At 32.2% G+C, this 25,407-nt stretch overlaps 1 protein-coding gene across 7 annotated transcripts in view; it reads left to right on the plus strand.

The window, feature by feature from the left end:
* The window catches only part of LOC131850097 (myb protein), a 53,638-nt gene that overhangs the window by 5,779 nt on the left and 22,452 nt on the right, over nt 1-25,407 (plus strand). For 6 of the 7 annotated variants that reach the window (XM_059200263.1, XM_059200256.1, XM_059200257.1 and 3 more), the window contains 2 exons: nt 21,827-21,956; nt 22,883-23,032. In XM_059200263.1, coding sequence (XP_059056246.1) covers nt 21,827-21,956; nt 22,883-23,032 — 280 coding nt within the window. Of the gene's footprint in view, nt 1-19,023; nt 19,240-21,826; nt 21,957-22,882; nt 23,033-25,407 lie in introns of those variants that run through there. The other variant, XM_059200262.1, reaches the window with a different exon arrangement.

Below are 25,407 nucleotides of genomic sequence, written 5' to 3' on the forward strand. Positions count from 1 at the left end.
CCAATGTCACCTGGTGGTGTTTTCCATCATGGACTGAGTTGTGAAACGTGGTACCTACCCAGGGATGAGCAGGTTTAGTAACGTCCACCTATTCCTTTCACAGTCAGCTGTTCTAGGTTATGAATTTACTTACAGGCGGTTTGACAAACCTTTATACTGTACGGTCTCATATAGTGGCTGGTTTTATACCGAGATTAAATAATTAATATGGCTTTATTGATATTGCTCACAATTATTCACATTATCCTTTCCATCATTCTAGGTATAAGGTGTAGTAATATACCTAATATTTCTATTGCACCGTTCAAATTTAATAATTTTTTTTCTTGTAGGAATCTTATGCACGTGATATTTTTTTTGTCATTATCGACCTGCTGGTAGTACAAACAGGAATGGGATCGCTATTCCTATCACTAACAAAACCATTCCCCCGGTATTTAATTGTTAAAAAAGCTGCCCTCAAAGTAGATTTTTTAACAATCTATTATTTCTGTGATATCTTACCCTTGAATGGTCAGTTGTATCTTGTCCTCCGGAGAGGGGATTGTTGTTATTAGAGATTGGTGATTCCATTGCTAGTCATTTATCATATTATTGGTATTTTTTTTATCCTGCATTTTTTCTTTTGAATGACATTAATAATAATAATAACTCTAAAGAATTCATACAGTACCATGTAGTCCCAATTAGCCAGAGCTTGTGTTATGGGTGCTAGACAACTGATAGAAATACTTATCTACATGTTTTTTCGTAAATACTTAATATTCGTAGTAAACAGATAAACCTACACAACAATTGTTCTTCTGAATATAAATATTTGCGTCGTGCGAGGAACAAATCCGCGACCATCAGAAGTAAGACGGTGTGCTTAACTGATAGACCACCGGGTCCGTGGCTAAATTTAATAGTACACGCTGGTGGTCATTCAATTCACTCTAAACTTAGCTTTAATATTTGTTTTTTTTTTTAGTTTGAAATGCAGTACACGATAGAAACTGATTTAGTGCATATTGAGATAATAAACAGGGTATTTAACCGTGTAAATACTCAATAATAGTATATTATGTATTTGGAAGCAGGCGAATTTGAATATACCGACTCGTTCGACCTTCAACTCATACGGATTATCCTGCGTGCTTTTCGAAACCTTGAATCCGACCAATATCAAGGCCTCACGAGCCTCACGTACAAATATAGTTTGCGAAAGGCCCGCCTAAACTCTTATGTGTTTGCGTCATCTAGAGATGAAAAAATAATATAGGCTTCATTGTTAAGAATTTGTTCCGTAAACGTTTCTATACACAGTATAAAAATGAAGTCGCTTTCGCTGTCTATTCGCTCGTTCGATTTTAATGCAGTTTTTAGGAACAGATAGTCATTCACGAGGAAGGCATATATGTATTATATACCTGTGTGAAGCAGGGGCCTATTAATATTATAAATAGGTAAATTTTGTGAGTTTGTATCTTCAGGGTAATCTTTGGTACTAATGATCAATTTAGAATTTTTTTAGTGTTCAATAGACCATTTGTAGAATATAACGCCATGAGCAATAGGATCGAAGTTGCAATTAAAAATGTTGCAAAAATCAGGATAATATGGACAAAGTTGCGCGGGTCAGCTAGTGAAGTATGTAAAAAAATCACATTTTATCATGAATTTTTTGACCGAGGCAGACTATTTTATTTATTGTATTTTATGCTAGAAGAACAAACGGTGAACATTTTTATCTGCAAGCGCGGTTTCTTGTATACAGTCTATTTTTTCTGTCACAACTTCATCGTTCAAATAAACACTAGGCAGTCTCTAACTCATCAGTATATCTTAATAATATTATAAAAGCGAAAATTTGTGAGTATGGATGTTTGTTACTTTTTCACGCAGTAGTTTGAGTAGTATTTACTCATTTTCATGAAACTTTACAGTAATATAGCTATTATGCATCAGAATAACATATAGGCTATTTTTTATTAAAATTTAACACGGGTGAAACCGCGGGCACAGCTAATAAAAAATAATAATAAGAAAGATTGTAAAAAACCCGGATCTACCTGTTTTAATAATATAATCTGTGGTCCTGATTATTCTTCTGACAGTACCTTAAAATTCCAGTCGAGTGTACTATAACATAGATCTCTTGAGTGGGCGGACTGGCATTCTGAAGTAGTAAGTTAGCACGCGTATTGAAGTTTGAATGAAGTTATGAATGGCGGTTTCATTCAAAATTTGTGAGCTTAGCTGGCTTTGCACAACGCGTTAGCATTCGACCTTGGTCTAATAATTTTGTTTTATATTGATAACATCAATGCCTGAGGCTCTCAAAGTCTAATGTAATTTCCGGTCAAGACCAAACTAGATAATAATAGAATAGAATAGAATATAAAGTATAATTGTGTCACTTCCCAAATATTTATATTTTATATTATATTTAGTCCATCTATTTATTCACTCTAAACTAAAAGTACTAAAATAAAAACTCCTTGTAAATAGTTTTTTTGACATATAAATAGATTCTTATTACTATACTTAATTACAATTTAGTAATTTTTTTGTTTATTCAGATTAGTTTTTAAGCCAACTTCTTGCTTGTGAGATCAAAGTTCCAAAACCATACTTAACCAAGATTACTTTCCGCCTCCTTAGATAAATTTAACGTAACTTCTGGGCTTACATTAATTTACTTTTAAATAATGTGCTGGCTTTTTTTTCTTTGGTCTTAATATTCATTCTATGGTGTTTAACATTCCAAACTATATTCTAGACCTTAAGTAGTATTTTTATGTCTCAAAGTTGAGAACCATTGACTCGCGAGTCTATGGTTATCGTGTTACGTTATGGCATTTAATCTATTTTAACTGTTGACACGTAGTAATTTAACAATTGTGGTTAGTAATTGGACTTAACTATAAAATATGTATTTAGAAATATAATAATTTCCTTACCCACGTATGTGAATTATTTTTAATGAGACTACACAATACTTGAGTGTGGATCTACAATCTTTCGAAATTATTACTATTTAAAATTCAATAAATCTATATAAATAGTATAGAACAATGGCGCTATTTTCGTGTCCGTTGCTCCAGTTCCTTCATCTTAAGCCATGCATGTACATTGCCATCATTTTAAGAATTCACTTCTGAAAGTATATATGCACAAAAGTATGTAGTTATGTAGTTATGTCCTATATGATTAAAGTATATTGACTTTAACTTATAATAATTTATCTTTTTTACATTGATTTGATATGATTAATAAAGAAGATTACATAATACCGTAGTCACCGTGAGAGCGTGAGTACAATGACCATTCCACCCCTATGTGCTTGTGCGGGGTAAACGACCACGACGGAGGGTGGTTCCCTGAAGGTAGCCTTAATTACTTCACGTGCATCGGCAGATGGTTGGCAAGGTGCTAACCAGTGATGTCCCTTTATCGATACTTATTTCTTATAATTAACTGTCCTCACTATATTACGGTATATAAAATATATTTATTACAAATAAACATGAAATAGTCATAAATACAAATTATATGTTTATATGGAGTTGTCTTGAGAAAGTTAAAATCGCCTATGATAATAATGAGTACATATTTGCAGTTATACAATTTAGATTTTTTTATCTAATACATTAAAAAAAACATTTATAATCAGTTCAGAAGTAGCTATAGTTACATGTTTTCGGATAAATGATGAAATTGTACTTCCCATTTTTTTGTTGGTTAAAAGTCGGCAGCATTGACTTACATTAAAAATGGAAAGGTCCAAAGATACTTAAAAGGCGGTTCTTTTGTTTATTTAAGTGAAATGCACGGCTCCGAGAACGATATGTAAGAACTCGCCCAACCAGTTATTGTTTGTGATGTGCGATCTCTTCAAAGTATAATACATAATTAATCACAAATTGCGAGCGGTGTGTCTTTTGGAATGTCTTCACTCAGTTTATCGTGTTGGGATGAAATAAATATCGTCATAATTGAAATCCCAGATTTAGAGGACGTGAAAATCTTTCATAATTATTGAACTTTGTTAATTTCTGTAGCTTAATAATGTATATAAAATAAATAGAATATAAAGTATAAAATAAAAATTATATTCCGGTAAAGGGGCCGTTCAAGTATTACGTAAGCACTATAGGGGGGCGGGGTGTCTTTTCTTTGCTTATTTTGGATGACATGGGGGTGGGGGAGTCTGTATGATGATTACGTCATCGGTCGTAATTTACTTTTTTACACGAATGGCAACCCTCACATTGTCTTTGTTAAAAAAACAATACATTAATTGAGAAATGTTTACGTAAGCATGGGGGGAGGGGTAAGAGCTTTGCTTACTTTTGCTGACAAGGGGGATGGGGGGTAAATAATTGTAATAAATCTGCTTACGTAATACTTGAACAGCCCCAAACACAAGACTCGGATTTGCGTATATGCTGTTGAAAATATTTAAATTAAGCGTCACCAAAAGATTAAATTAGATAAATGTAGTTTAACTCTTTCGGAAATATCAGTTGTTAATGATGCACACATAAATTAAAAGGACCTTGATTATCTATTCAGATGAAAGGAAGCTACTAAGACGAGAACTGTTATGAATTAAACCAAATTAAAATATCTCTTATTCATGTAGGTTTATTACAGACTCTTATGATATGTCAAATATACCTATATAGATATAATAGATAGTCTTATTTGGAGTAAATAAATTATATAATAATATATAATTTATTTACTCCAAATAAGACTATCGATAGTGGATTCTAAACTAAACAGGAACAGGCCACCAGGTCTAGCTGACCAGATTTTATGCTCTATCTTGTACCTGGCTAGTGTATAGCTGAATAAACAATTAAAGACATAAACCTCATTGATAGCAAAACAGTCCTTGTAATATTAAAAATAATTAATTATTATAACTGTGCTAATTACTGTGCTGTATTAATTATCCTAAGATATTTTCGTTTAAGTTTTTTATATAAATAAATTTTATTTATTTGGGAATAAATGCTACAAAGCCAAAATAATACAACAAATGAGTTTACTATTTACTTCTACTGTAATACTACAATTTACTTATACTTCTATCGACCAACGTTCATCGATTTCAAGTGCCCATCCTTATCTAGTAGTTTTCTATTTACAAGCACCAATTTAACAGGGGTGAATGCAGGACAGTGCACGACTTTCACACGATAGAAACAACTGCTCCTAATGTACTACCATACTGACAACCATCTGTAATGTATTTATTAAAACTCCACTTTAAACTTTTTACGCCGCTACGTTGACATTTCAGTATTTTTTTTCTCTCTCAATAACACGCTATAATAAAAGTATAAGTTAGTATTCGATATATGAATAATGTATCAAAAGGTATCAACAATGTCAGCTTACATATTCACGTGCAATTTATGGACCATCAAATTAGCACGAAGACATGCAGATATAATATTAAGCCATCAGCTATCTTACGTGTAAATCATCAAAGTAACTACCATACTAAAGTTATAAATGCCATATTAACTTGGTGACTCTGACCACGGCTATACCAGGGAAACAATTTTTATCAATTTATAGAATAGAGACAGAATGCACTTCTGTGAAGAATATGGGTCACAATTTGACGCGAATATAAAACTTCAAATAGTGGAGGAACTTATGTCTAAGGAATTCCAAAATTATAAAAACTATGGTATGCTAAACGAAGGTTTGATGGATTAGGTTGCTAGCGGTTTAGCACAGCACCTTAGTTTCCGATGGTCGTGGATTCGATTTCTCGCATGGTCTAATTTGTATTCATAAGTATGATTGTTTGTATTGTCTGGGTATTTTCTATGTCTATCAGTTGTCAATTGACAAGCTTTGTTTAGCTTGGGACTAGATGGTGCTGTGCAGATTGCCCAGGCTTTTTATTGTAATTATAAAAGTAATCATAACTATAATTTTGTTGATGAATGCTTGAAGAAAAAATAAACCTATTTGATGCACTAATTCTACTCGGACGAATTCTCGGGCATATGTTAATGTACTATAAACCAGTCGAATTTCCTACCACGTGGTTCAAGAAAAGGACGTATGTATTTTTTCTTTTGAAAAAAAAGGCATTCAATAGACCAGCTGGTTTGACGCACGACAGAAGAAATATTGTATACACTTACAAGGGGGACTCAAGAAATTGGGGGAACCTATTATTTCTCAGATCCGTCTATTGAACAAAAGTCCCTACGAACCTAGTTCCTTTGTTATAGACGAGACACATTTGCAATGGTTGACGTGTTTTTTCTGCCACGAATAAGTAACATGGGCACTCTTGTATTCGTGTCAAAGTTCATCAAGCCTTTTTATACGCATAACATATAAAATCTGTAAAAATAGAAATTTTATTGCCTGTGGTTCTCCTCCCTTATACACATAAATCTATTAAACCATCTTGTATCTTCTATTGCTAGTAGTAGTCAGTAGTACAAAACAAAGTCGCTAGCATTATCTTGTCTTTTCCTTAGCTTTCTTCTAAGATAATGTTTTTTTTTTAATTCAGTTATCAAAATTGAAATGTCCAGAAACTTATATATATTCTTATACGATATACGATTTGAAAGTGAAGTTAATACATCACATAGTGGCGTTGCAAAAACATCACAATGGATGAATGAAGCGATTTAACTCGTGTGTAGGTGTTTGAAAAAGCTGCGCCTGCGCGTGCTATGCCGGCTGCGTCCCATCACATTACATATGCATGTAGATAAACCTGTAGATTGTAAGTAAATTTAAATGAGGTTTTTTTTATCACAATGCGTCAGAGGATTCCTTGAAATTGAAGTATGCTAATAAATAGGAATAAATTTCACGTAACCATAGTTAGAATAGCTTTTTTATAAATACTTGTATGAGATCTTTTGACTCATTGTCAGATATATCAGGTACATTGTTGTTACCAGCTGCAAATTTGATCTCTATGTCCCTGGAAACTATTGTGGTTAATTTTCGAAGTGAGATTGATCAGCTAATAATTCGTAAGTTAAAATATTTTTTACTTAAAAGAAATAATTATTTCCCCAAGTTCTAATTGTTTGACTAATTTAGTCTCCGACCGCTCCATTGATTGTTAGTTTAGTTAATAATACTTGTAGAATATACTCTTAGTCACGACTGAAGTTAATAAAATCATAAATATTAAATTATAAGTCTTGCGATTCTCTCGGCACACCAATGACATCATTACGTTCAGACTCGAAATAAGTGATTGTCATATTCGCATACAAAATATATATAAATGTGATGTAAATTTAGGCAAAAATTCTGTACTTGTTTCTAAAGTATCGGTTTATAAATAAATCTATGGTTTCTCTATCTTATTGCATTTAAATCTTTGGTTCGTCCATCTTATTTAATTACAGAAAATTTATTATTTTTAAGACAGTTTTTGTTCAAGTACAATTAATGTAATATTTTGATTATTCAACTTACCTAAAACCTTATTAGGTCTTTTCTAGTTACTTAGAATTTTTTACTTTATAAAACTTAACTAAATATGACTCCATTGGGTACTAGAAATAGGATTTCCCCACACGCAGTTTCACAATTTGTCAAATTTCGAGATTTCGGGTTTTGTTACCTGCTTTAAGTTTTGTATGGCACCTAACAATTTATCTCAACGAGAGGGATTTAACTAAGAAATATTCTAAGAATATTAGAAAGATGATTAACAAACCACGACCCTAGCGATAAAATAGTTTACAGCAAAACACTTACAGATATCACTATGCGGGCTATAAATACAATTTAACTTTGTCTCAGACCCCTATGTTACGTATACGTATGTATTACCACTGTATTAAGTACACCTTGGTGTATTACATTAACATACGTGAGGGTCTCCCTTATCGACTGATGTTCCTGCAGAACATATGGTAAGCGAGTATAAAAATCAATTTTACGGACTTCAATATTTTGTATTAGAATTTTAATATCACGCCTTAAAGCTGGTATCGTAACTTTCTTTTATATTACTTCTTTTGTTAAATAAAAAAATAATAAAAGTACTTATATGTATTTACGTATATTTATCTGGGGGAATAGGGATTATTAGTAATGGGGATTAATGGCCCATTACTAGCAATGTAAGTATCTTGACAAGTTCACCATAATGCATTAAACCTAGTAAAAAATGTTGTAGTTAATTTAATATCAGGACGAACTCGCTAAACGATCTGGCCTCATCCTATCATACACAACCGATATTCCATCATAGAATATTGTTAGCATAGTCACTACTAACAGATATTCGATATTTATTTATATTAAAAATACTATAATATTATCACCAGTAGATTCTAATAACTAATTCTAATTTCTCTTAAAAAACTTAAATCTTGAGTCTAATGAATACAAAAACATATGAGGTAGACCCTAAATGATCAATGAAACAATAAAAGAAGATGATTATGTTCTTACTGCAGAGTAAGCAGCTACTAGACCATATAACAGGTTCCACTACACCAATTAAGTTTACATCTCAAATTAATTCAGTTAATGATAATCGTTTAGCTATTAAGGACCGTGACGATCATATTGCACGTGATGTCATGCTCGGTTGAATTAAGGATGAGGGCCTGGGAACTTTATTTATACTTTACGGCCGTCGTAGTCTATTGATTCAGCAGGTTTTAAAGTTTAATTGTCGGCCAGTGTCATTTAAGAATTTACGCCGTCGCTATTTACTATAATAATAATAACCCAGAGGACAATTTATAACGATCATCTAGTCCTAAGCTAAGCAGAGCTTGTGTTATAGGCACTAGACAACTGATAGATATACTTAAATACATTTTTATCTAAATGTATACATAGTATACATAGAAAACACCCAGACCAATACAATCATACTCATGAATACAAATGTTTGTACCGTGCAAACGAACCCGTGACCATCGGAGCTAGGCGGTATGCTAGATCGCTATACCACCGAGGTCGTGTACTAGTCAAGTTAAATTTATGGAATATCATTTTCATATTCACGACATTAGTGCGACCAAAGTTTATCAGTCTTGTCCTAAATTAATTTACTTAACGATAAGTTGTATTTTTTCAACTATTCTGACATTTATTATTGTGTTGTCACACACGTGATCAGCTTGAATGTAGACTTGAACCTTGTTATTGAATGATTCATTTATCACTGAATCTTTATAAACTAAGTTATTGTAAAGTTATACGTATACATTCTAGATTAAAAACGATAGTACGTGCTCAGTAGTATAATTTAATATGTAATATTTTTTTCCCTTTTATAATTCAAATTATATAAAAAATATGTATCCAATAACACCTAATCACGCGTGAATGAAATCAAAATACTGATTGTAATTTATTGCACTCATAATTAATATAAGGGTGGAACACGCTATATGAGGCAGGTAAACACTTTCCCACGATACTAAAAAGGGGCTTGCATACATGTAAGTTTGTGAAGAGGGGCACTGCATTACGTATATGTCGTGTTGTCCTCAAAATTTGTAAGCGATTCACCAGATGACGTGTACTTTTTAATTCCGTCGTTCCCATGAGATACTAACTCTAACAAAATGTTGGTCTTATCAATCCATATATAGATTAGATCGTTTTCGTACAATATCTTAAGTTGTTGGTAACTTCTTCATACTTATTTTACACTAGTTGATATCCGCGACAACGTCTGTTTTTTTGAGACATAAGATAACCTATATAAATCCTCGTGATATAATCTATGTTAAAAATTCATTAAGATTTGTTAAGCAGTCGTAGCAACGTAATGACAATAATAACAAACGGACAGTTTCGGAGTTTTTAATATTAGTATGGAAATATGGGATACTAAATTATGTACAAATCTATCAATCTCTGTATGGGATCAACTGATCGAGAGATTGAACGATTCTCTTACTGCGTAGGTACTGCCAAGATCCAATGAACGAGTTCCAATCTCTGACTTAACCCACAACTTGTATTGCTTACCTTTTAACGATTACTTATATGTATATAGTTTATTTTATTTACATTTAAATATGCGCCATAAATTGTAGTTTTCATAATTGTCAATACCCAAATATTCGCAATAAGGGGTGGTTTAACCTGTTTGTTCTTAAATTATGTGCTCTAAAGGGGAATAGGATAGCTATTATTCGGTTTTATTATAGTTCAGAGGTACATTGCCCTTTAAATGGGTTATTTGCATTGACTTGAAGAATGAATTAAATTTTAAGTATTGAAAATGCTTTTTCGTACCTTCTAAAGTGTTTTACTTAAAGGTATTGCAAAGATACTCGAAAACTTTAATATAATAAATTTATTTTATTGAATTATTTATTCTAATTGAATACTTATATAAACGTACTAAGTTACAATAATTGTTCTAACATTAATACAATTCACGTAAGCTTAAAACACCTTAGGGATGATACCGTTCAAACGGAACCAAGTTTATCCCGGATCGCGGGGTTCAATGGCGCTTTGTTATTGGCTAGGCGCATCCCCTGGTAGCATTGCGCAGGCGCAGCTGCGCCGCAATCAACGTGGCATTGTGCGTGGGGGGCGCAGATGGCGGCCGCACGCGTACCCACTCCCGCCGATTTCAACAACTACGATAAATCGATATTGTGGCACATTTTATAAAAAAAAGGAATCATTACTATAGTAATAACTTTATAAGAGATGTTTTAAACGAAAATAAGACGGCATTGTAAGATTAATAGCTACATCTGCAACAATATTTTGTTAGAGTTATGAGAGTGCCATTGGCGTAATCTAACAGCAATCCGTAACGAAATACTCCTGATTTTACTATCTTTTTTTTCTCTATAATTTTTCAAATATCCTCAATACTCTTGTTATCCGAATAATGTACTAGTGCTCCTTTCAAAATATCTCTTAAGAAAATGCTCATTCTCATTTTGTCTATTATAATACCTTGTATCAGAACTATACAATTAATACCTAACATGTAACGACTTGTAAAAGAAATCGTGTAAGTTGGTTTCTCTGTCTCACCTATTTCAGCGGCCAAGAAGCTTGCTTTGTAAACTGTTTCGGTTGTAACACCTTATAATTTCAATACTAATTAATTCTGTAATTTAAATATAATTCTGTAATTTCAATACCTAATGTCACCAGATTAGTTATTGAAATTACAGAATAAGTCATAGCAATGCATATGTATGACGGGCTTATATAACAACGTGTCGTCCTTGGTGCTGTTCATATATATTACGCCGACGGTTACCGCTTACCATCGGGTTTGGCCCGTCAGCTTGTTTCCCATTCTAGTTACACAAAAAAGCTTTGTTTCACACGAAGTGTTTATTAAAACGCAGTAACTCAAAACAGATAACACATTAAGCACCCCTAAGATATCCCGTTCAAGGTACCGCTTCGAAATCAAACTTCCGATAATTGCTAATCGGCATCGTAAATTTGCTGTTCGTTGACACGTGGTAAAGGCCAGATGGCATATCACCTGCTCGCATTCAAACCACGAATACAGTACAGTCTGCGATCGAGACATTGCGGAACTCGATTCTTCGAGACTGCATTCTTTATGAACACGAATTCCCATCACTACGGTCGTTGACTTCGGGACGTTCGATTTTCAAAATATTTATTTTTAATTTTATACTATAGGCAAAGGAACTTCTATTCATGTATGGAGTTGTTTTGCGATAATACAACAAATGACAGCAATTTAAACCCTGGCGCTTGGAACAATGACCTCATACAATAAACACAATCTTCCTCTCAAGAGGCCCCTCGCTTCCAATCTGTTTCACATAAACTGGGTTGTATGAATTATGGTCACGTTTTGTGTTAGTATAGTTCCTTTAAAAATAGCCTATGGCATTGTACTCTAGCTATAACTCTGCAAATGAAATCGCTGTAAATGTCATTTATTTCAGTAACATATGAATTTATTGTGGGAGGACTTCGTAATGTCACATACAATATTAATAAATGTCGTCTATAAAAAATAACTAATGGAGTAGTACTTATAACTAGAATGGAATAGGAAAATTCATGAGGTAAATAAATTGTTTTAGCTTTCTCTAAACACCTTTCGAGCGCGTGCTGCCAGTAATTGTATGTAAGACGACATAATGAGGGAAGGAAGTATAAAAAAACATAGGGTAGAAATGTCAGGCCATGTGCGCGGGGGCGAGTCATTGTACCCAGTCTTGAGACATTAATCTTTAAGGTATAGGGGAAATACCCAGGTGAACACCCTTAGCGGACCTTTGTATTATTTTTTTTTTCTTTAGATTTTTGTACAGGGTAGAACAAAGCGCCTGATATGTTTGAAATATCTTATTGTATAATTTTCGATGACCACTGTATTTTGAAAATATTAAAATCATAAATGCTAAAGTTTTTGAGTATGCAGGAATGAAGTTTTGTTACATTTTCACGAGAAAAGTAAATACAATCGCGAAGTGTATAACCATACTAATATTATAAATACGAAATTTTATGTGCCTGTTTTTGTAACCTCTTCACTGTTAGATGACAGCGGGTTTTAATTATATTTTACGGGTAGCTTAATTGTAACGCGATAACAGTAATTGAAAAAGCAGAAGCAAAAGCAGCCGTAGTCGCTTGTAATAGTATGTTCATCTTTGGTTTGAAGGGACACTGCAACTAGACATATAATCAAGTCTCACAGCATATTGATGGCAATTATTCCTCTAAAAGAGAGCAGCTGTTGCATTCACTACTCCCTTTAGCACATATCGCATTTAATTATAGCAATGTTCCAGATATTTTTAAGCAAATCTACTACTTGGACCATCGAAAAATCTATCAATATTATATTATTGAATGAAAAACATTTTTATTTTAATTGCGTTAATATGAAATAACTATGCTAAAAGTAAGCTAGTAAATAGTAAATATGGGAATATAAAGGTATGCATTCGAAATCTAATTATGACGTAAGTTTTAGTAATAACTAGATTTTTACCGCCGTTGTATCAAGTCGTCGGCGTAGACACCGTATTCCGCGTAGCAACTTGCTTTGAAATCTGTGTTTCAGTTGAAGAGTGAAATAACATAGAAATTACAGGATCCGAGGTCTTAGTCTTCTGGAATATCAACGCACGCGCGACATATCACAGATGTGCGTAGTTTTCTTCATGTACATAGGCGACGATTGCCATTCACTGTAGGTGAGCCGTCAATTTATTTGCCATTCCAATGAGAAAAAAATGCGAAGTCATGATATCTTTGTCCACAGGAATGGCAACGCAAGAGTTGCGTATATAAGAGTACAGTTTTCCGTAGCGCCGTTCATGTATATTTGCGAAGATTGTCAACTATTATTATGTGCGATCGGAGTAACCTTTTCTAATTAAGTATTTTAACATGTAAAATATTTTTTAACTTGTAATGCTGGTTTTTCTGATTTACTTCACTAAAATACCAGCAAAATCAAATTTTAAATCCTCTACTTCAAATGGTAAAATAACTTAAGACGGCAGCAGTGACACTCGATAAAAAATGTAGCCCGACCGAGCTCGGTGTATGCTTTTATTCTTATCTGTGCAGATAAACAAAATTAAGACGATTTGGTACAAACCATGTCGCAGTAGGCTAACAAGCAAAAACTCCACACATGCCGTGAATGTGTCATACGCCGCGACATTTGGTCGCTTCACGCGACGCGTTAGAATTTATAAAAACATTCCCCTAAGTTTATACAAGTCGGAAGTTCAATACGGATTTTAATTTTTTTTGTTTTTAATATTTAATATTGATACAGTAGCTTTTGTTTACATTATTTCAATCCCACTCTTACTTCTACCAGACGTCTGTCTGGTTTGGATTGGTAAGGGGTAAAGTACATTTTTGAGTAAATAATGTTATTGAACATTATAAATTAGACAATACGGTTGTGTGTGACCTTTTCACTACTAAATCGTTAAATGTATCTAAATTAAATTTAAGGTATTATCTCAAAAACAACAGGCTGAATCGTGTGTAACAGGTATTGCGAAAGTATATTCGCTATCACTACCTTCTGAACCAATCGTCTTGAAATTTGGCATAAAGGTAATGCTTGGAATGGATAAGGTCATAGGATTTTAATTTAATCATGTTACCCGATCACATAGACAAAGGCGCGGCTGAAAGATATATATCCGATTTTTAAGCCAAATGTTTGGATTAGTCATTTCTTAGTAGACCCTCAGATTATATTTGGATTTCACATGCGTGAGAAAATGCTCCTGTAATGAATAGACAAGTGTTTTCAGAATTCGCATCCGACCCCTCATGCTTAGTCTATTATCTATTTTCGGTATCCCACGTGAGTCGTCCTTTTGGATTAATGTCTGTCCATTTGTCTATGCTTGCAAGGAACCTGTTTCTTTTGATATCTCACCTTTGTGGGGAAGGGTTTCTATTATAGTGAACTTGGTTGTTTCTAATACCTTATCATATTATTAAAAGATTCGTATATTCTTAAATATTTAATACCTCGATTTATTAGTGAATGTAAGAAAAAATATTTTTGTCTAAGTATATGTATAGTATATAATACTTTTGAATAATTGGGAAGGTCACTATAGTTTTAGTAAGCTCTACTGATCTTCCCATTTATTCAAAATTGTTATGATTCATGACCTTCTTTCTCTTATTGAAAAGTATGTATATTATTCCAGACTAACATAGGCAATAAATAATGTCAATATACACAAAAGACAAAGCTTATGAGCACCTGGCTGATTCCCCAAGCCAAGACAATACTAAAAAAATACAATTTGCCAACTTTAAAAAAACTAAAGCAACATGACACCGTAATCTACTGAGATAAACAAGTCACAATTTATAACAGTGTCGGAATCCCTATGTGGTAGGACCATGTGGTCGACGTGGCCTTTGTAACTCTACACTCTCCCATCAAGTGGAAGTAATTACGAGCATCCTTTAATTTTAAAATATTGTTAACAAAATACTCTATAAATGGTGACAATATTATACAAACAATATGTAAACTATACTCCGTTGCTATAAAACTTATGAAACAAAAATTTGTCCTAAGAATTATTGTATCATATAAGAACAGGAAATAGTAACACGCTTATTCGAATCTTGAGGGTTTTTATTTGATTTTAGCAAGTTATATTACCGCAAATCTCTGTTACCAGCTTATTGAAAATGTTAGTTTAGTTAAGTAATATTTTCTGGAATATTTGAGTTTAATGAGATGAGATGTTCATGTTTATAAGCTCCGGTTATCACTTACCGTCAAGTGAGCCGACAGCTTGTTTGCCATTGCAGTTATATAAAAAACTAGCTGTTCCCGCGACTTCGTTCGCGTGAAATGTTATTTTATTTTTCTAAAGTAAAAATATCCTAAGTTACTCCTTATTACATCAGCTACATGTCAAAAAAAATCCCATCATAGTCGGTCCAGCCATTTCAGAGATTAGCCGGAGCAAACAGACAGACAGACAGACAGACAGGCTAAAATGGTAAAAAATGTTATTTTGGAGTATGTACCTTATTTATATTTATATGCATGTAGTAAAATACGGTTATTTCAATATTACAATCAGACACTCCGATTTTATTTATATGTGTAGATATAGTAAAGAATTATTTGACACCTTTTTATTTGATTTCGATTAAATTGCGTTCACAATGTAGACATATGTATATCAGCCATTAACATGAATTAACTAGTATTATTAATATATACTTATAACATTATTTATAGAATGAAAAACATATATATGACTCATTCATTAAATGAAATCGGCCTAAATATGAACGATTATTACTACAAACACTGTTTGATTATACTCGTGCACTACAATTATCTCTATACAGCGTTTCATAGAGTTCAAATTATAAAAAATACAATGCTGTATGTAATAAGATCTCAAGTTATGTGTGGTATTTGTCTACAGACTCGACTGCGACGAACTGCATAATAGTTTAATTTGAAACTTGAAGACTCGCATCTTATAACAATACATTATTTCGTAGAAGTTTCAATGAGTGCGATACGAGAGCTTAGATATGTGCAATACAGCAAGACGCTTGGGTCCACAAATAGTCTATAGACTGCTATATGTATGTTACAGTATACATTATAGGCTTTATAATTTTTATTAATATTATCATTATTATAATATTAAATTAATCACAATGATTAGATTATTTACAAAACATATACTATTATTGTATAAATCTAAATGCGATTGGTCGATTATCAATGCAGACATGCGCTTTATATGTAGAATCTAAAACTAATAATTACGAAAAGTTTGCTTGTAAAATTAAAACATAGAAAATATTAGTTAATGTAATAGTCTTAACTTAGTCGAAATATTGTAAAGAAATTATAATTTATGAGATTTATTAATTTGATGTTTTGGTTATGACCCGGAAATGTAGTGTTTTATACATATTTTCTACTAAATATATATGTTACATATTTGTTCTATATAGATTAGTTCAAGAATTTCAGGTCAATTTAAATGTAGCTAACCTAAACCTGTAATGACTTTCTAAGAAAGTTAATAAACGTGATAATAAAGAAGTCACAGAAATAGGTACAAGGGGACGTAACGCAGGACAGGAAGCACGGGCGATGCGTGAGTTAACAGGACATTTCCTCAAGGAACCCCTTGGCGACTTGTTTTTTGCTACATTTCATATCTTTTATGTCGTGTGCGAGGAAAACATCATTTGACCCCTCTTTTTGAACGAAAGAAATTGGTACAATTATGTTCTATTTTTGTCGGAAATACAAATCATCGTTTATTTTTTTTATACCTGGTCGACTGATTAGGACTGGAATTTAATTATGGAATTTAACTATGAAGAGTAAACATTTGACTTTTTGTTTGTAATTTATTATAAATTTAAAAATATTCAAATTTTTTTTTATGTCATAAAACCTATGTAGGTTTTATGATATAAAAAATCTATAATGTTATCAGCAAATAATATTGCCTGTATTTTATTTAAAAAAAAGTAGAGATTTCTCCATTACTTGCACTGTCCAATGCCAATGTAGATATTTTGTCTTAAATATAGTCATACAAATCTTTATATATATTTTTTTAGTTTGTCGACTAAATTCACCGTGATTTAATATTTAATATACGTGTACTTATCAGTACTTAAGTATATGAAGTTTTTATCTGGTTATACGGTTATACTTTTTATATCGAACCTTCCTGTAATATTAGGTACTTAATATAATATGTGAATCACATAATTATTGATCTTATTATCGATGAAATAAAACTTAATTTTGAATCTACATAAAAGTTAACTTAATTTCATATCCTATAACTTCTAAACTAAAATAGTCGGTGGATCGTTGACATGCTCTATATGTTTTGTTTTATTTCCTTTTTTGTACAATCACTCTTCAGATCAGTTGTTCATAGGGGACAGGTGGAAATGGCTTCTTCCTTTATTTTAATTATGTAAACAGCGTTTGTAATGTTCTTTAATTTTAGGTTTAAAATAATTGCTGAACTTCCGCGTATTGTAACTTGATAACAATATAACTAGATTATATCACGATATTTACTGTATTCTACTTTTATTTTATTTATTTATTTTAAGAAGAATAATGGTGTCATTTTATGTCACTGGTCATATTCAATGGATCTATTAATAATCTTCGCCAATAGCATTACTATATTATATAATAGCATTACAATATTATTTTTACTTTTGATTCAATATAGTAAGTATATAAATTCATTATACTTGTGAATGGATGCTGTCTGTAGGGACATGTCTGCTCTGTTCACTATGATTGATTTATTTTGTTACTCGAGTACCTATCTTTTTTTTTAATTTTACTGTAATCAATTCATGCTATGTGACAGTTAGTATTCTCTTAAAGTCTTAGAAGTTGCACATTTGCTTAAAAGAGCAAGAGGCAATTTTCTTGTCCATTCTTTGTTGAATGTGCATTCTGGGTGATCAAGAAAAAAAAGACTATTTAAAAGTAGGTACATACATTATAACTATTTCGATCTATCTGTCTGGTCTAAAGTAATAATAATGATTTGCTGTCGGTGTGAAAATTTTTCCTTATCAACATTATTTCTGATTAGACTTTTTCGTATCTGGCAATGCCCTTACACTTGCATTCACAATGTAAGTAAACCTTATCATTGTATCAGTAACCGGAAACGATACATATGTATTTCTGATACCATTTCAGTTTAACTTGCCGATTTAAAGCTAAAATTTTTTCTCAAAACATTTGGCGATTTTGAAACATCAGCTGATTGGAAACATTTGCAACATTTTTGCATCCCCCAAGAGGCAAGACCGAATTCCCGTTCGAAATTACCGTAACATCCGCCGCACATTGCGAAATGGGTGGAAACACTCTTTTTTGTACGTTTTTTTGAACGTATGATGGTATATTATTTCAGAAATTCGCTCTTATTCTGGTACTAATTTAACTTTTAAATATTTTATTCAAAATGTCTTTCGTTCAATTTTAAAAATCTTTTAGTATATGAAGTTATATTATCAACAAGTAACCATGGGATGCGATGTATTTTGCCTACAAAAATTTTGACGGTTTTACGTAATTGACTCCGAGCGAACCCGGAATGGGTCGCTAGTTGTATATCTTAGGTAGATTACTTACCATGGTACTATGCTAACATAACATTTGTCGGACTCTGACCTATCCAATAAAAAAAGTATAAAATCGATTTTCTTTGTTCCTTTTCTATACCAGTTGCTTACACCTGCTTTCCTTCGCTTGTATTGCGTCACACGTTCCCATTACGGGGTATGATTTTTGTACCTGACAATCTATCCTTTTCGCTCGCCTACCTCTTATAATTTACTGTCCCTTTTTCGTCCCTTCCAGGGTTTTTGTCCTTTCACCCTTAATACGTCTTGCTTACGTATGTGGTCCGTGTAGGTGTGTTTGTGAATGTTAATGTGTGAGTGTGGGAACAAGGGAAGGGAATTTTTCTTCATTTTATTTAATGTAGTTCGTCGTGAGGTTTGATGCGCATGAGTCGCTTATAAATGTAGAAATGTGATTTGGGACTTTTGGCGGGAACTCTTCGAGGATTAACGATAAGATTTGTGCAATTTCATATTTTGTTAGTGATAATGTGTAAGTTATGTATTTTTATGTGACAAATTGACGATGGAGTGTCGTTTGAAGTGGTTTATCTTCGTATTTCTCTTCGGATAATTCGGCGGGATGTTATATGAGTGAGTTGTTCTATGTTGTTCGATTATTTGAAATTCTTTTATTTTTTTAATATAATTTCGTTTAAGATATTATTTTAATGCAACTCTTTAATTGCTTCGAGTTAATATAGTGATTATTAAGTGATAATTTTCATTGTCTTTTTTTAACTTACATCACCATGAATAAAAGTTTTTTTAATGTAGTTTTGGTTTAAAATAACTTAACAATACTCAAAGAATAATGTTCAATGATATTATAAATGCGTAAGTTTCTGACGATGTATAAGTGAATATTGATTACTTTTACACATATAAACTACCGGACGGATTCGAAAGTAATTTGGTACACAAATAGGTCATCTTTGATTAATATATAGGATACATCTACAATAATTCACGTTTACTGCATACCGTGTTACCAGTGTTTATACATCTTTATTATGTGTGTGTGTGTGTATTATATTGTATCTTTATTATGTATATAACTATATACATAATGAAGATATAATTAAATCGAATAGTCGTAATTTCTTACTTTTATGGCGTTTTCAATTATTCTGCGACCTTCAACATAATATATGTTTCTCTACAATGAATGAGAATATAAACCAGTTTCTTCATCAGCTGATAGTATGTAGCTATGAATAAATTGTCTACATTTTTTATTTCCATTCTTACCTCATCGAAAGTCGAATCAGGAATTATTGATATTAAACCGGTATGGGATATTTTTCCACATCTTATTATGAGAACTCGTTTCTCGCTAGTAAAGTAGATCCTTCGTTTCCTGTGGCTTTTTATTGATAAATCACTGAATAATATACCTTGTACCAATAAGGATACAGTTCAAAATTGTTTTGCATTAATACTCTTGTATAGAACCCTTGAACAAAACACTCGTCGTTTTTTAGGTAATCTTTTACGAAATGGAAAATAATTTGGCGCCAATGAACGAATGTTACATTGAAATACTCATATTGTATTGTATGAAATAACTAAGTTCATTATTCAGGCAGGATCAATTTATTTAAAATGGTGTATTTAAGTAAATTGGTTCTGTCTGACTGAATACTGAACATAGTTATTTCATTCCTTTATCTTGTGCCTTAAGGATAATTGAACAAAATCACGAGTCATATTGTTATTTTTGTTTGTAGTCTGCCGAAAATCACAGAATCCATACAAAAGTATCTTGAATTGTTATGTGTAAATTATCTACTTACACTTCAATTATATAAAGTATATGAATTGTATTGAGTTACATTACCGCTTTGGATTTTCAGTAATGTTAATACTGTTGTTAAAATAGTTAATTAAATAAAATACTGACTAATAAAATAATAATATTTATCTATCAAATAGTAATTACACTATTTTTTTTTACAATGGGTACTAGTGGCCTCATTGCTCGCAAAATACCATGTCAGTTGATCTCCACGTGGTCGACTAATCTTGGTTTATTCCTGGTGAATTACATAGTTTAGATGAGTAATTAACCTGACTTCATTCTCATAGTACTTTATTATCTTTCTTCTTTCATTGTTCGGCGCAAACTTAATAATAATTAGCATTAACTTAAAATTAACAAATTTTGGATTATATTCTTTAATCAATTGCTGTAATGTCGAATTTCCGAACTCTGTATTTTTTAAGGTGACACTGTATATAATAAAGTGTGTGATATATTAAAGAAATTTTACTCGGCAACCTCATTTAACGGTTACCTGATATAGTTTCTTTACCTACTTTCACATAAACATTACTATATTACCAGGAAGAAGTAGAAATAATTTACCATTGTCTGTTTGAAGACCTTCGTTTCAGAAAACAAAACTGTGTTTCTCGTCTTATCTACAGATAAGGATTGATAAAGTAGAAACTAATGCCTGTTTGCCACCATCCTGGGTAAAATAATGAAGGGTTGATAATGAATAGAGCTTTTGTTTTGAGAGCCATCGTTATTTCAAACAGGTTGTAAAATATGTAAATTTTGAACTTTGAAGTGTTAACTAAATGGTTTAGTGTTTTAATTATTGTATGCGGTTCAAAAGGTTGTTACCTTACATAAATAACTTTTAGAGAAGTCCTCTAAAATAGAGGTTTATATTTGTTTACTCGTATATGTAAATTCATAACAGACTTCACTTAAGATGAAATTCCATAGCTCCATACAAAACGTAGGTATCGAATGTTAGAATATTTTTCATAATGACTAATAAAAATTAAAGAAAGAAAATCAAAATTATTTTTGCGCGAGTTGAGAGTCGAGTGAGTTGAGAGTCCTATAAGGCAACTAAATTAAATGCGTTAATGGATTGTTAGTTTTAAGTTTTATTTAAATATTGTACTTTTTTAAAATTCCAAGTTGGTCGCTACCAAAAATACTTTGTGTCAATTTCTGAATGACTGCCGCGTGATTCTTTCACCGATCACCGATAATAAATAAAAAATTAATTCGGTCTAAAATTGAATCTCGGCATCTGCTATCTTGGATTCAAATATACTCATTAGATCTGGTTCAAATATACTCATTGTTAGTTATGGGAACTAGCGGTACTATCATATCAGATTGAACTTCATTTATATTTCCTTTATATGTTGTCAACAGACGAAGCGGCTATGACTCAGAGACGAGCGAGTATTCAGAGGATTCTGCGGTGTACGAGGATGTGCCGGCTACAACCAAAAGTACTGGGTCGCGGAAGAATATCAATAGAGGGAGATGGACGAAGGAGGAGGTTTGTTACACTTTCTTATAATATTTATATGACTGAAATGGCAAATCAGCTGTCGGCGCACTTGATGTCAAGTGGTAACCGACATCTATGATTCATCATCCACGAATAATGGAGAGGTTCTCTTAAAACTCTATTAAGTAAATAAAAAATTAAATATGTTAAATATTAAACAAAATAACAATAAAGCGACAAGGACGGTCAGGGAGGAAGAGTAAAAAATCAAGAATTTCGTTAGACTAAGTTTTAATGGACCCTTACGACCGTGATGGCATTTATGATAACTATAATGTTGTCTGTGTGCTACATAATTTCACTACCATATCTCATCTTTGACAAAGGAAGACCGCTTGGCAACCACATAAGCACACCTCATGGAAAGCGGTAACCGTCACCTCAATATAAATATCATCGGTAGATGAATAAAATTTATTAGATAACATTAATTAGAAATAAAGAAAAATATGTATTTAATTGCAAGCCGTAAAAATAAAAATATATCTATTGTAATAGAATTTAAAGTAGAAATATTTTATTTTTGTATTGTTAAACTGTAAAATTCATTAATTCATTTATTGACACGCAATTTATGAGCCGCACTTGTCGGTGAGCTTTTGTCATTTTCCATGAACTTCCATCATGCTTTTGAAATCCTGATATGATACGACTCTAATTTTGTCTTTAATTTAATAATTAAAAAACTAGGGCTGTATTTTATTGTAAATATAATAACACATGTATAACACTAAAATTTTGCCATGGTAACAAGTCTACAATAAGTTCGTATGAAGAAAAGAAAATATTGACCTGATCACTAACCAGATTGCTAACTACGTTTCCCTGAAAAGACATCGGAATGCTGTTACTGTATTCTTTGCCGGCACGAATTATGTGACCACAGATTAAAGGAATGTATGTTTTATTTCCAGGACAAGAGGTTAAAAAATTACGTGAGGATGTACAGTGAGAACTGGGAGCTGATTGCGGCCCAGTTTTCCGACAGATCAGACGTTCAGTGCCAACAGCGTTGGACGAAGGTCGTCAACCCCGAACTAGTCAAGGGTCCTTGGACCAAGGAGGTTGGTACCAGTCTTAACCTTGTGATGTATTCTAATAATAGAACCTAGTTTTTCTCATGCGTCCCCTTCATCCTAATTAAGGTGTCTTGATCCGATTCATGCGAGACGCGTGGTAATTTGAATTGCTTATGGCAATAGTTTCTAGCAATGAATGAATCAGTCTGTGTATTTGCTTTATATTTTTTATTGTAATATTTATTTTAATCTACACTATATCACTACTACGGTATATTTTCAATACAAATAAAATCTCTTACGACCACACTCAGAGACGTTCCTTAAATGATCGGTAATTAATGTGTATTTATGTAATATCTTAAGTTTTTGACTTGCATGACTTAAGATGTTGTACAACTGTTTCTGTATTAAAACAGGAAATTTATGTCTTATTACAAAAAAACAAATATCCCTTAATAGCTGAAATTCATTGAATACCATGGAGCTGTATATCGTTGCATGGAGGTTACATGGCGTATGGCTTAGTTTTATTATTATTAAAAATATGCTCAGTTACAAAAAAACAGGTTAAGATACGGAGGCATGACTTTTTTAACCTTTAACACTAAATTATACCAAGTTACACTACATATAAAGAAATATTTAATTGCATCAAGGAAGGTGAAAGTGAATCGCTAGTTATCATAAACGTGTTCCACTAAGTCTACGATTCTAAGGAAGGAAGCATCTGACTCATCGGTCAGTCACCGTCATATTGCACTTGCTGAACATAGAGTATGCACGCTAATGTTTATAGCCATAGACTAATGCCTCATAAAATATGTACATACACGCTCATACCAAAAATAGGTGGCCAGTATCTATTTTATCCTCTTACATGTGTATTTAAAAAACAAGATTAAAATATCGATATTATTGTTGATTTGTTCACTAATATAAACTACTAGCTGTGCACGTGATTTCATTGTGCAATTTATAGCCTATATTTAATTCTGATGTATAAGGTATATTACTGTAGTTTCATAAAAATCCATTCAGTAGTTTTTGCGTGAAAGAATAACAAACATCCTGATCCAGAATAAGGTTATTATAAAAGGAAATAATTGAATTTTATATTTGTTATGAATGAAACGAAAAAATACTTATTTATTTGCCGATTTTAAATATACTTTCACCTATAGAAACCTACAATACCAGCAAATGATATGAGCTGTATTTTATTTAAAGAGATAAAAAACCTTATTTTATATTGCCCTTATGCGACAGTTGGGGCGGGTCGCTTATACTTATTTATTTATATCTACTTGACGGCCTCGGTGGTCTAGCGGTTTAGCAAACCGCTTGCTTCCGATGGTCGCAGGTACTACTTTTCACAAGGTTTCATTTGTATTCATGATACTTTGTATCGGTCTTGATGTTTTCTATGTATATTATGTATGTATTTACAAGAAAATATATTTAAGTACATATTTGTGTCAGTTGTCTAGTACCCAATACACGAGCTATGCTTTACTTGGGACTACATGACGTTGTGAATTGTTCTAGGCTATTATTATTAATACTTATATCGTCATGCCATGTGATACGACATAGACAGAACAAGTGCTAACAGGTTCTATATGTAATTCCGTACCTATGCACCTATTTTTGTCCGTAGAATTACGAACTTTTCTAGTACTAAGTTCTTGTTATTACAAACTTACACAATTACCCTTTAATCACTTATTTTTTTCACTTGTTTGCAGAATACAGTGTTACAAGTAGGTCTTATAATATTGAGTATTATATCCGATTCGATGCATTCAGCCCACATAATTGAAGAGATTTACACATAGATCAGAGACCATATAAGTAGCCTAATCTGAATTAAACACGTTCATCTTATAGAAAATCTTGAATAATAAAAAAAATTGCGATCGATATAAAATCTGTGGTGTGATTAAAATATCAGAATGGCATATGTACTTTCTAAGATTTTATGACCAAACCATTGTTTGCGAACTCGCTCAAGGAATTTTAATATGTATATTTCAATACAAACTTATGCTTGTAATTTTACTATGTCATAAATGGTGAACCTACGTGAAGATATTACCATTCTAGGAATTCAAATTTAACATCCGTGTTATGAATGAATGAAATATATACAAAATTTATCCACTACAATGTACACTTTGGCGTTATTAAGCATTTGTCACACTGAATGCTTTCCGCGTTTTATAAACCGGTCCGGTTCAAGCGAATGTAGCCCGGATTAGTAATCCAGTCCGGGTTTATTTATTTACGTTGCATTACACAATTATGGTATATTAATTAATTCACACACATAATATGCACCTTTTAGGTGTTGCAACGTGGAAGAGAGGCGGACGTTTTTTTATTACTTATCTACATTTTGCAAGTTTAGTTTTTTAGGC

This window comes from Achroia grisella, unplaced genomic scaffold (assembly GCF_030625045.1).
Source record: "Achroia grisella isolate CSIRO2021 unplaced genomic scaffold, CSIRO_AGI_Agris_v1 utg702, whole genome shotgun sequence".
In the NCBI taxonomy this organism is placed as follows: Eukaryota; Metazoa; Arthropoda; class Insecta; order Lepidoptera; family Pyralidae; genus Achroia; species Achroia grisella.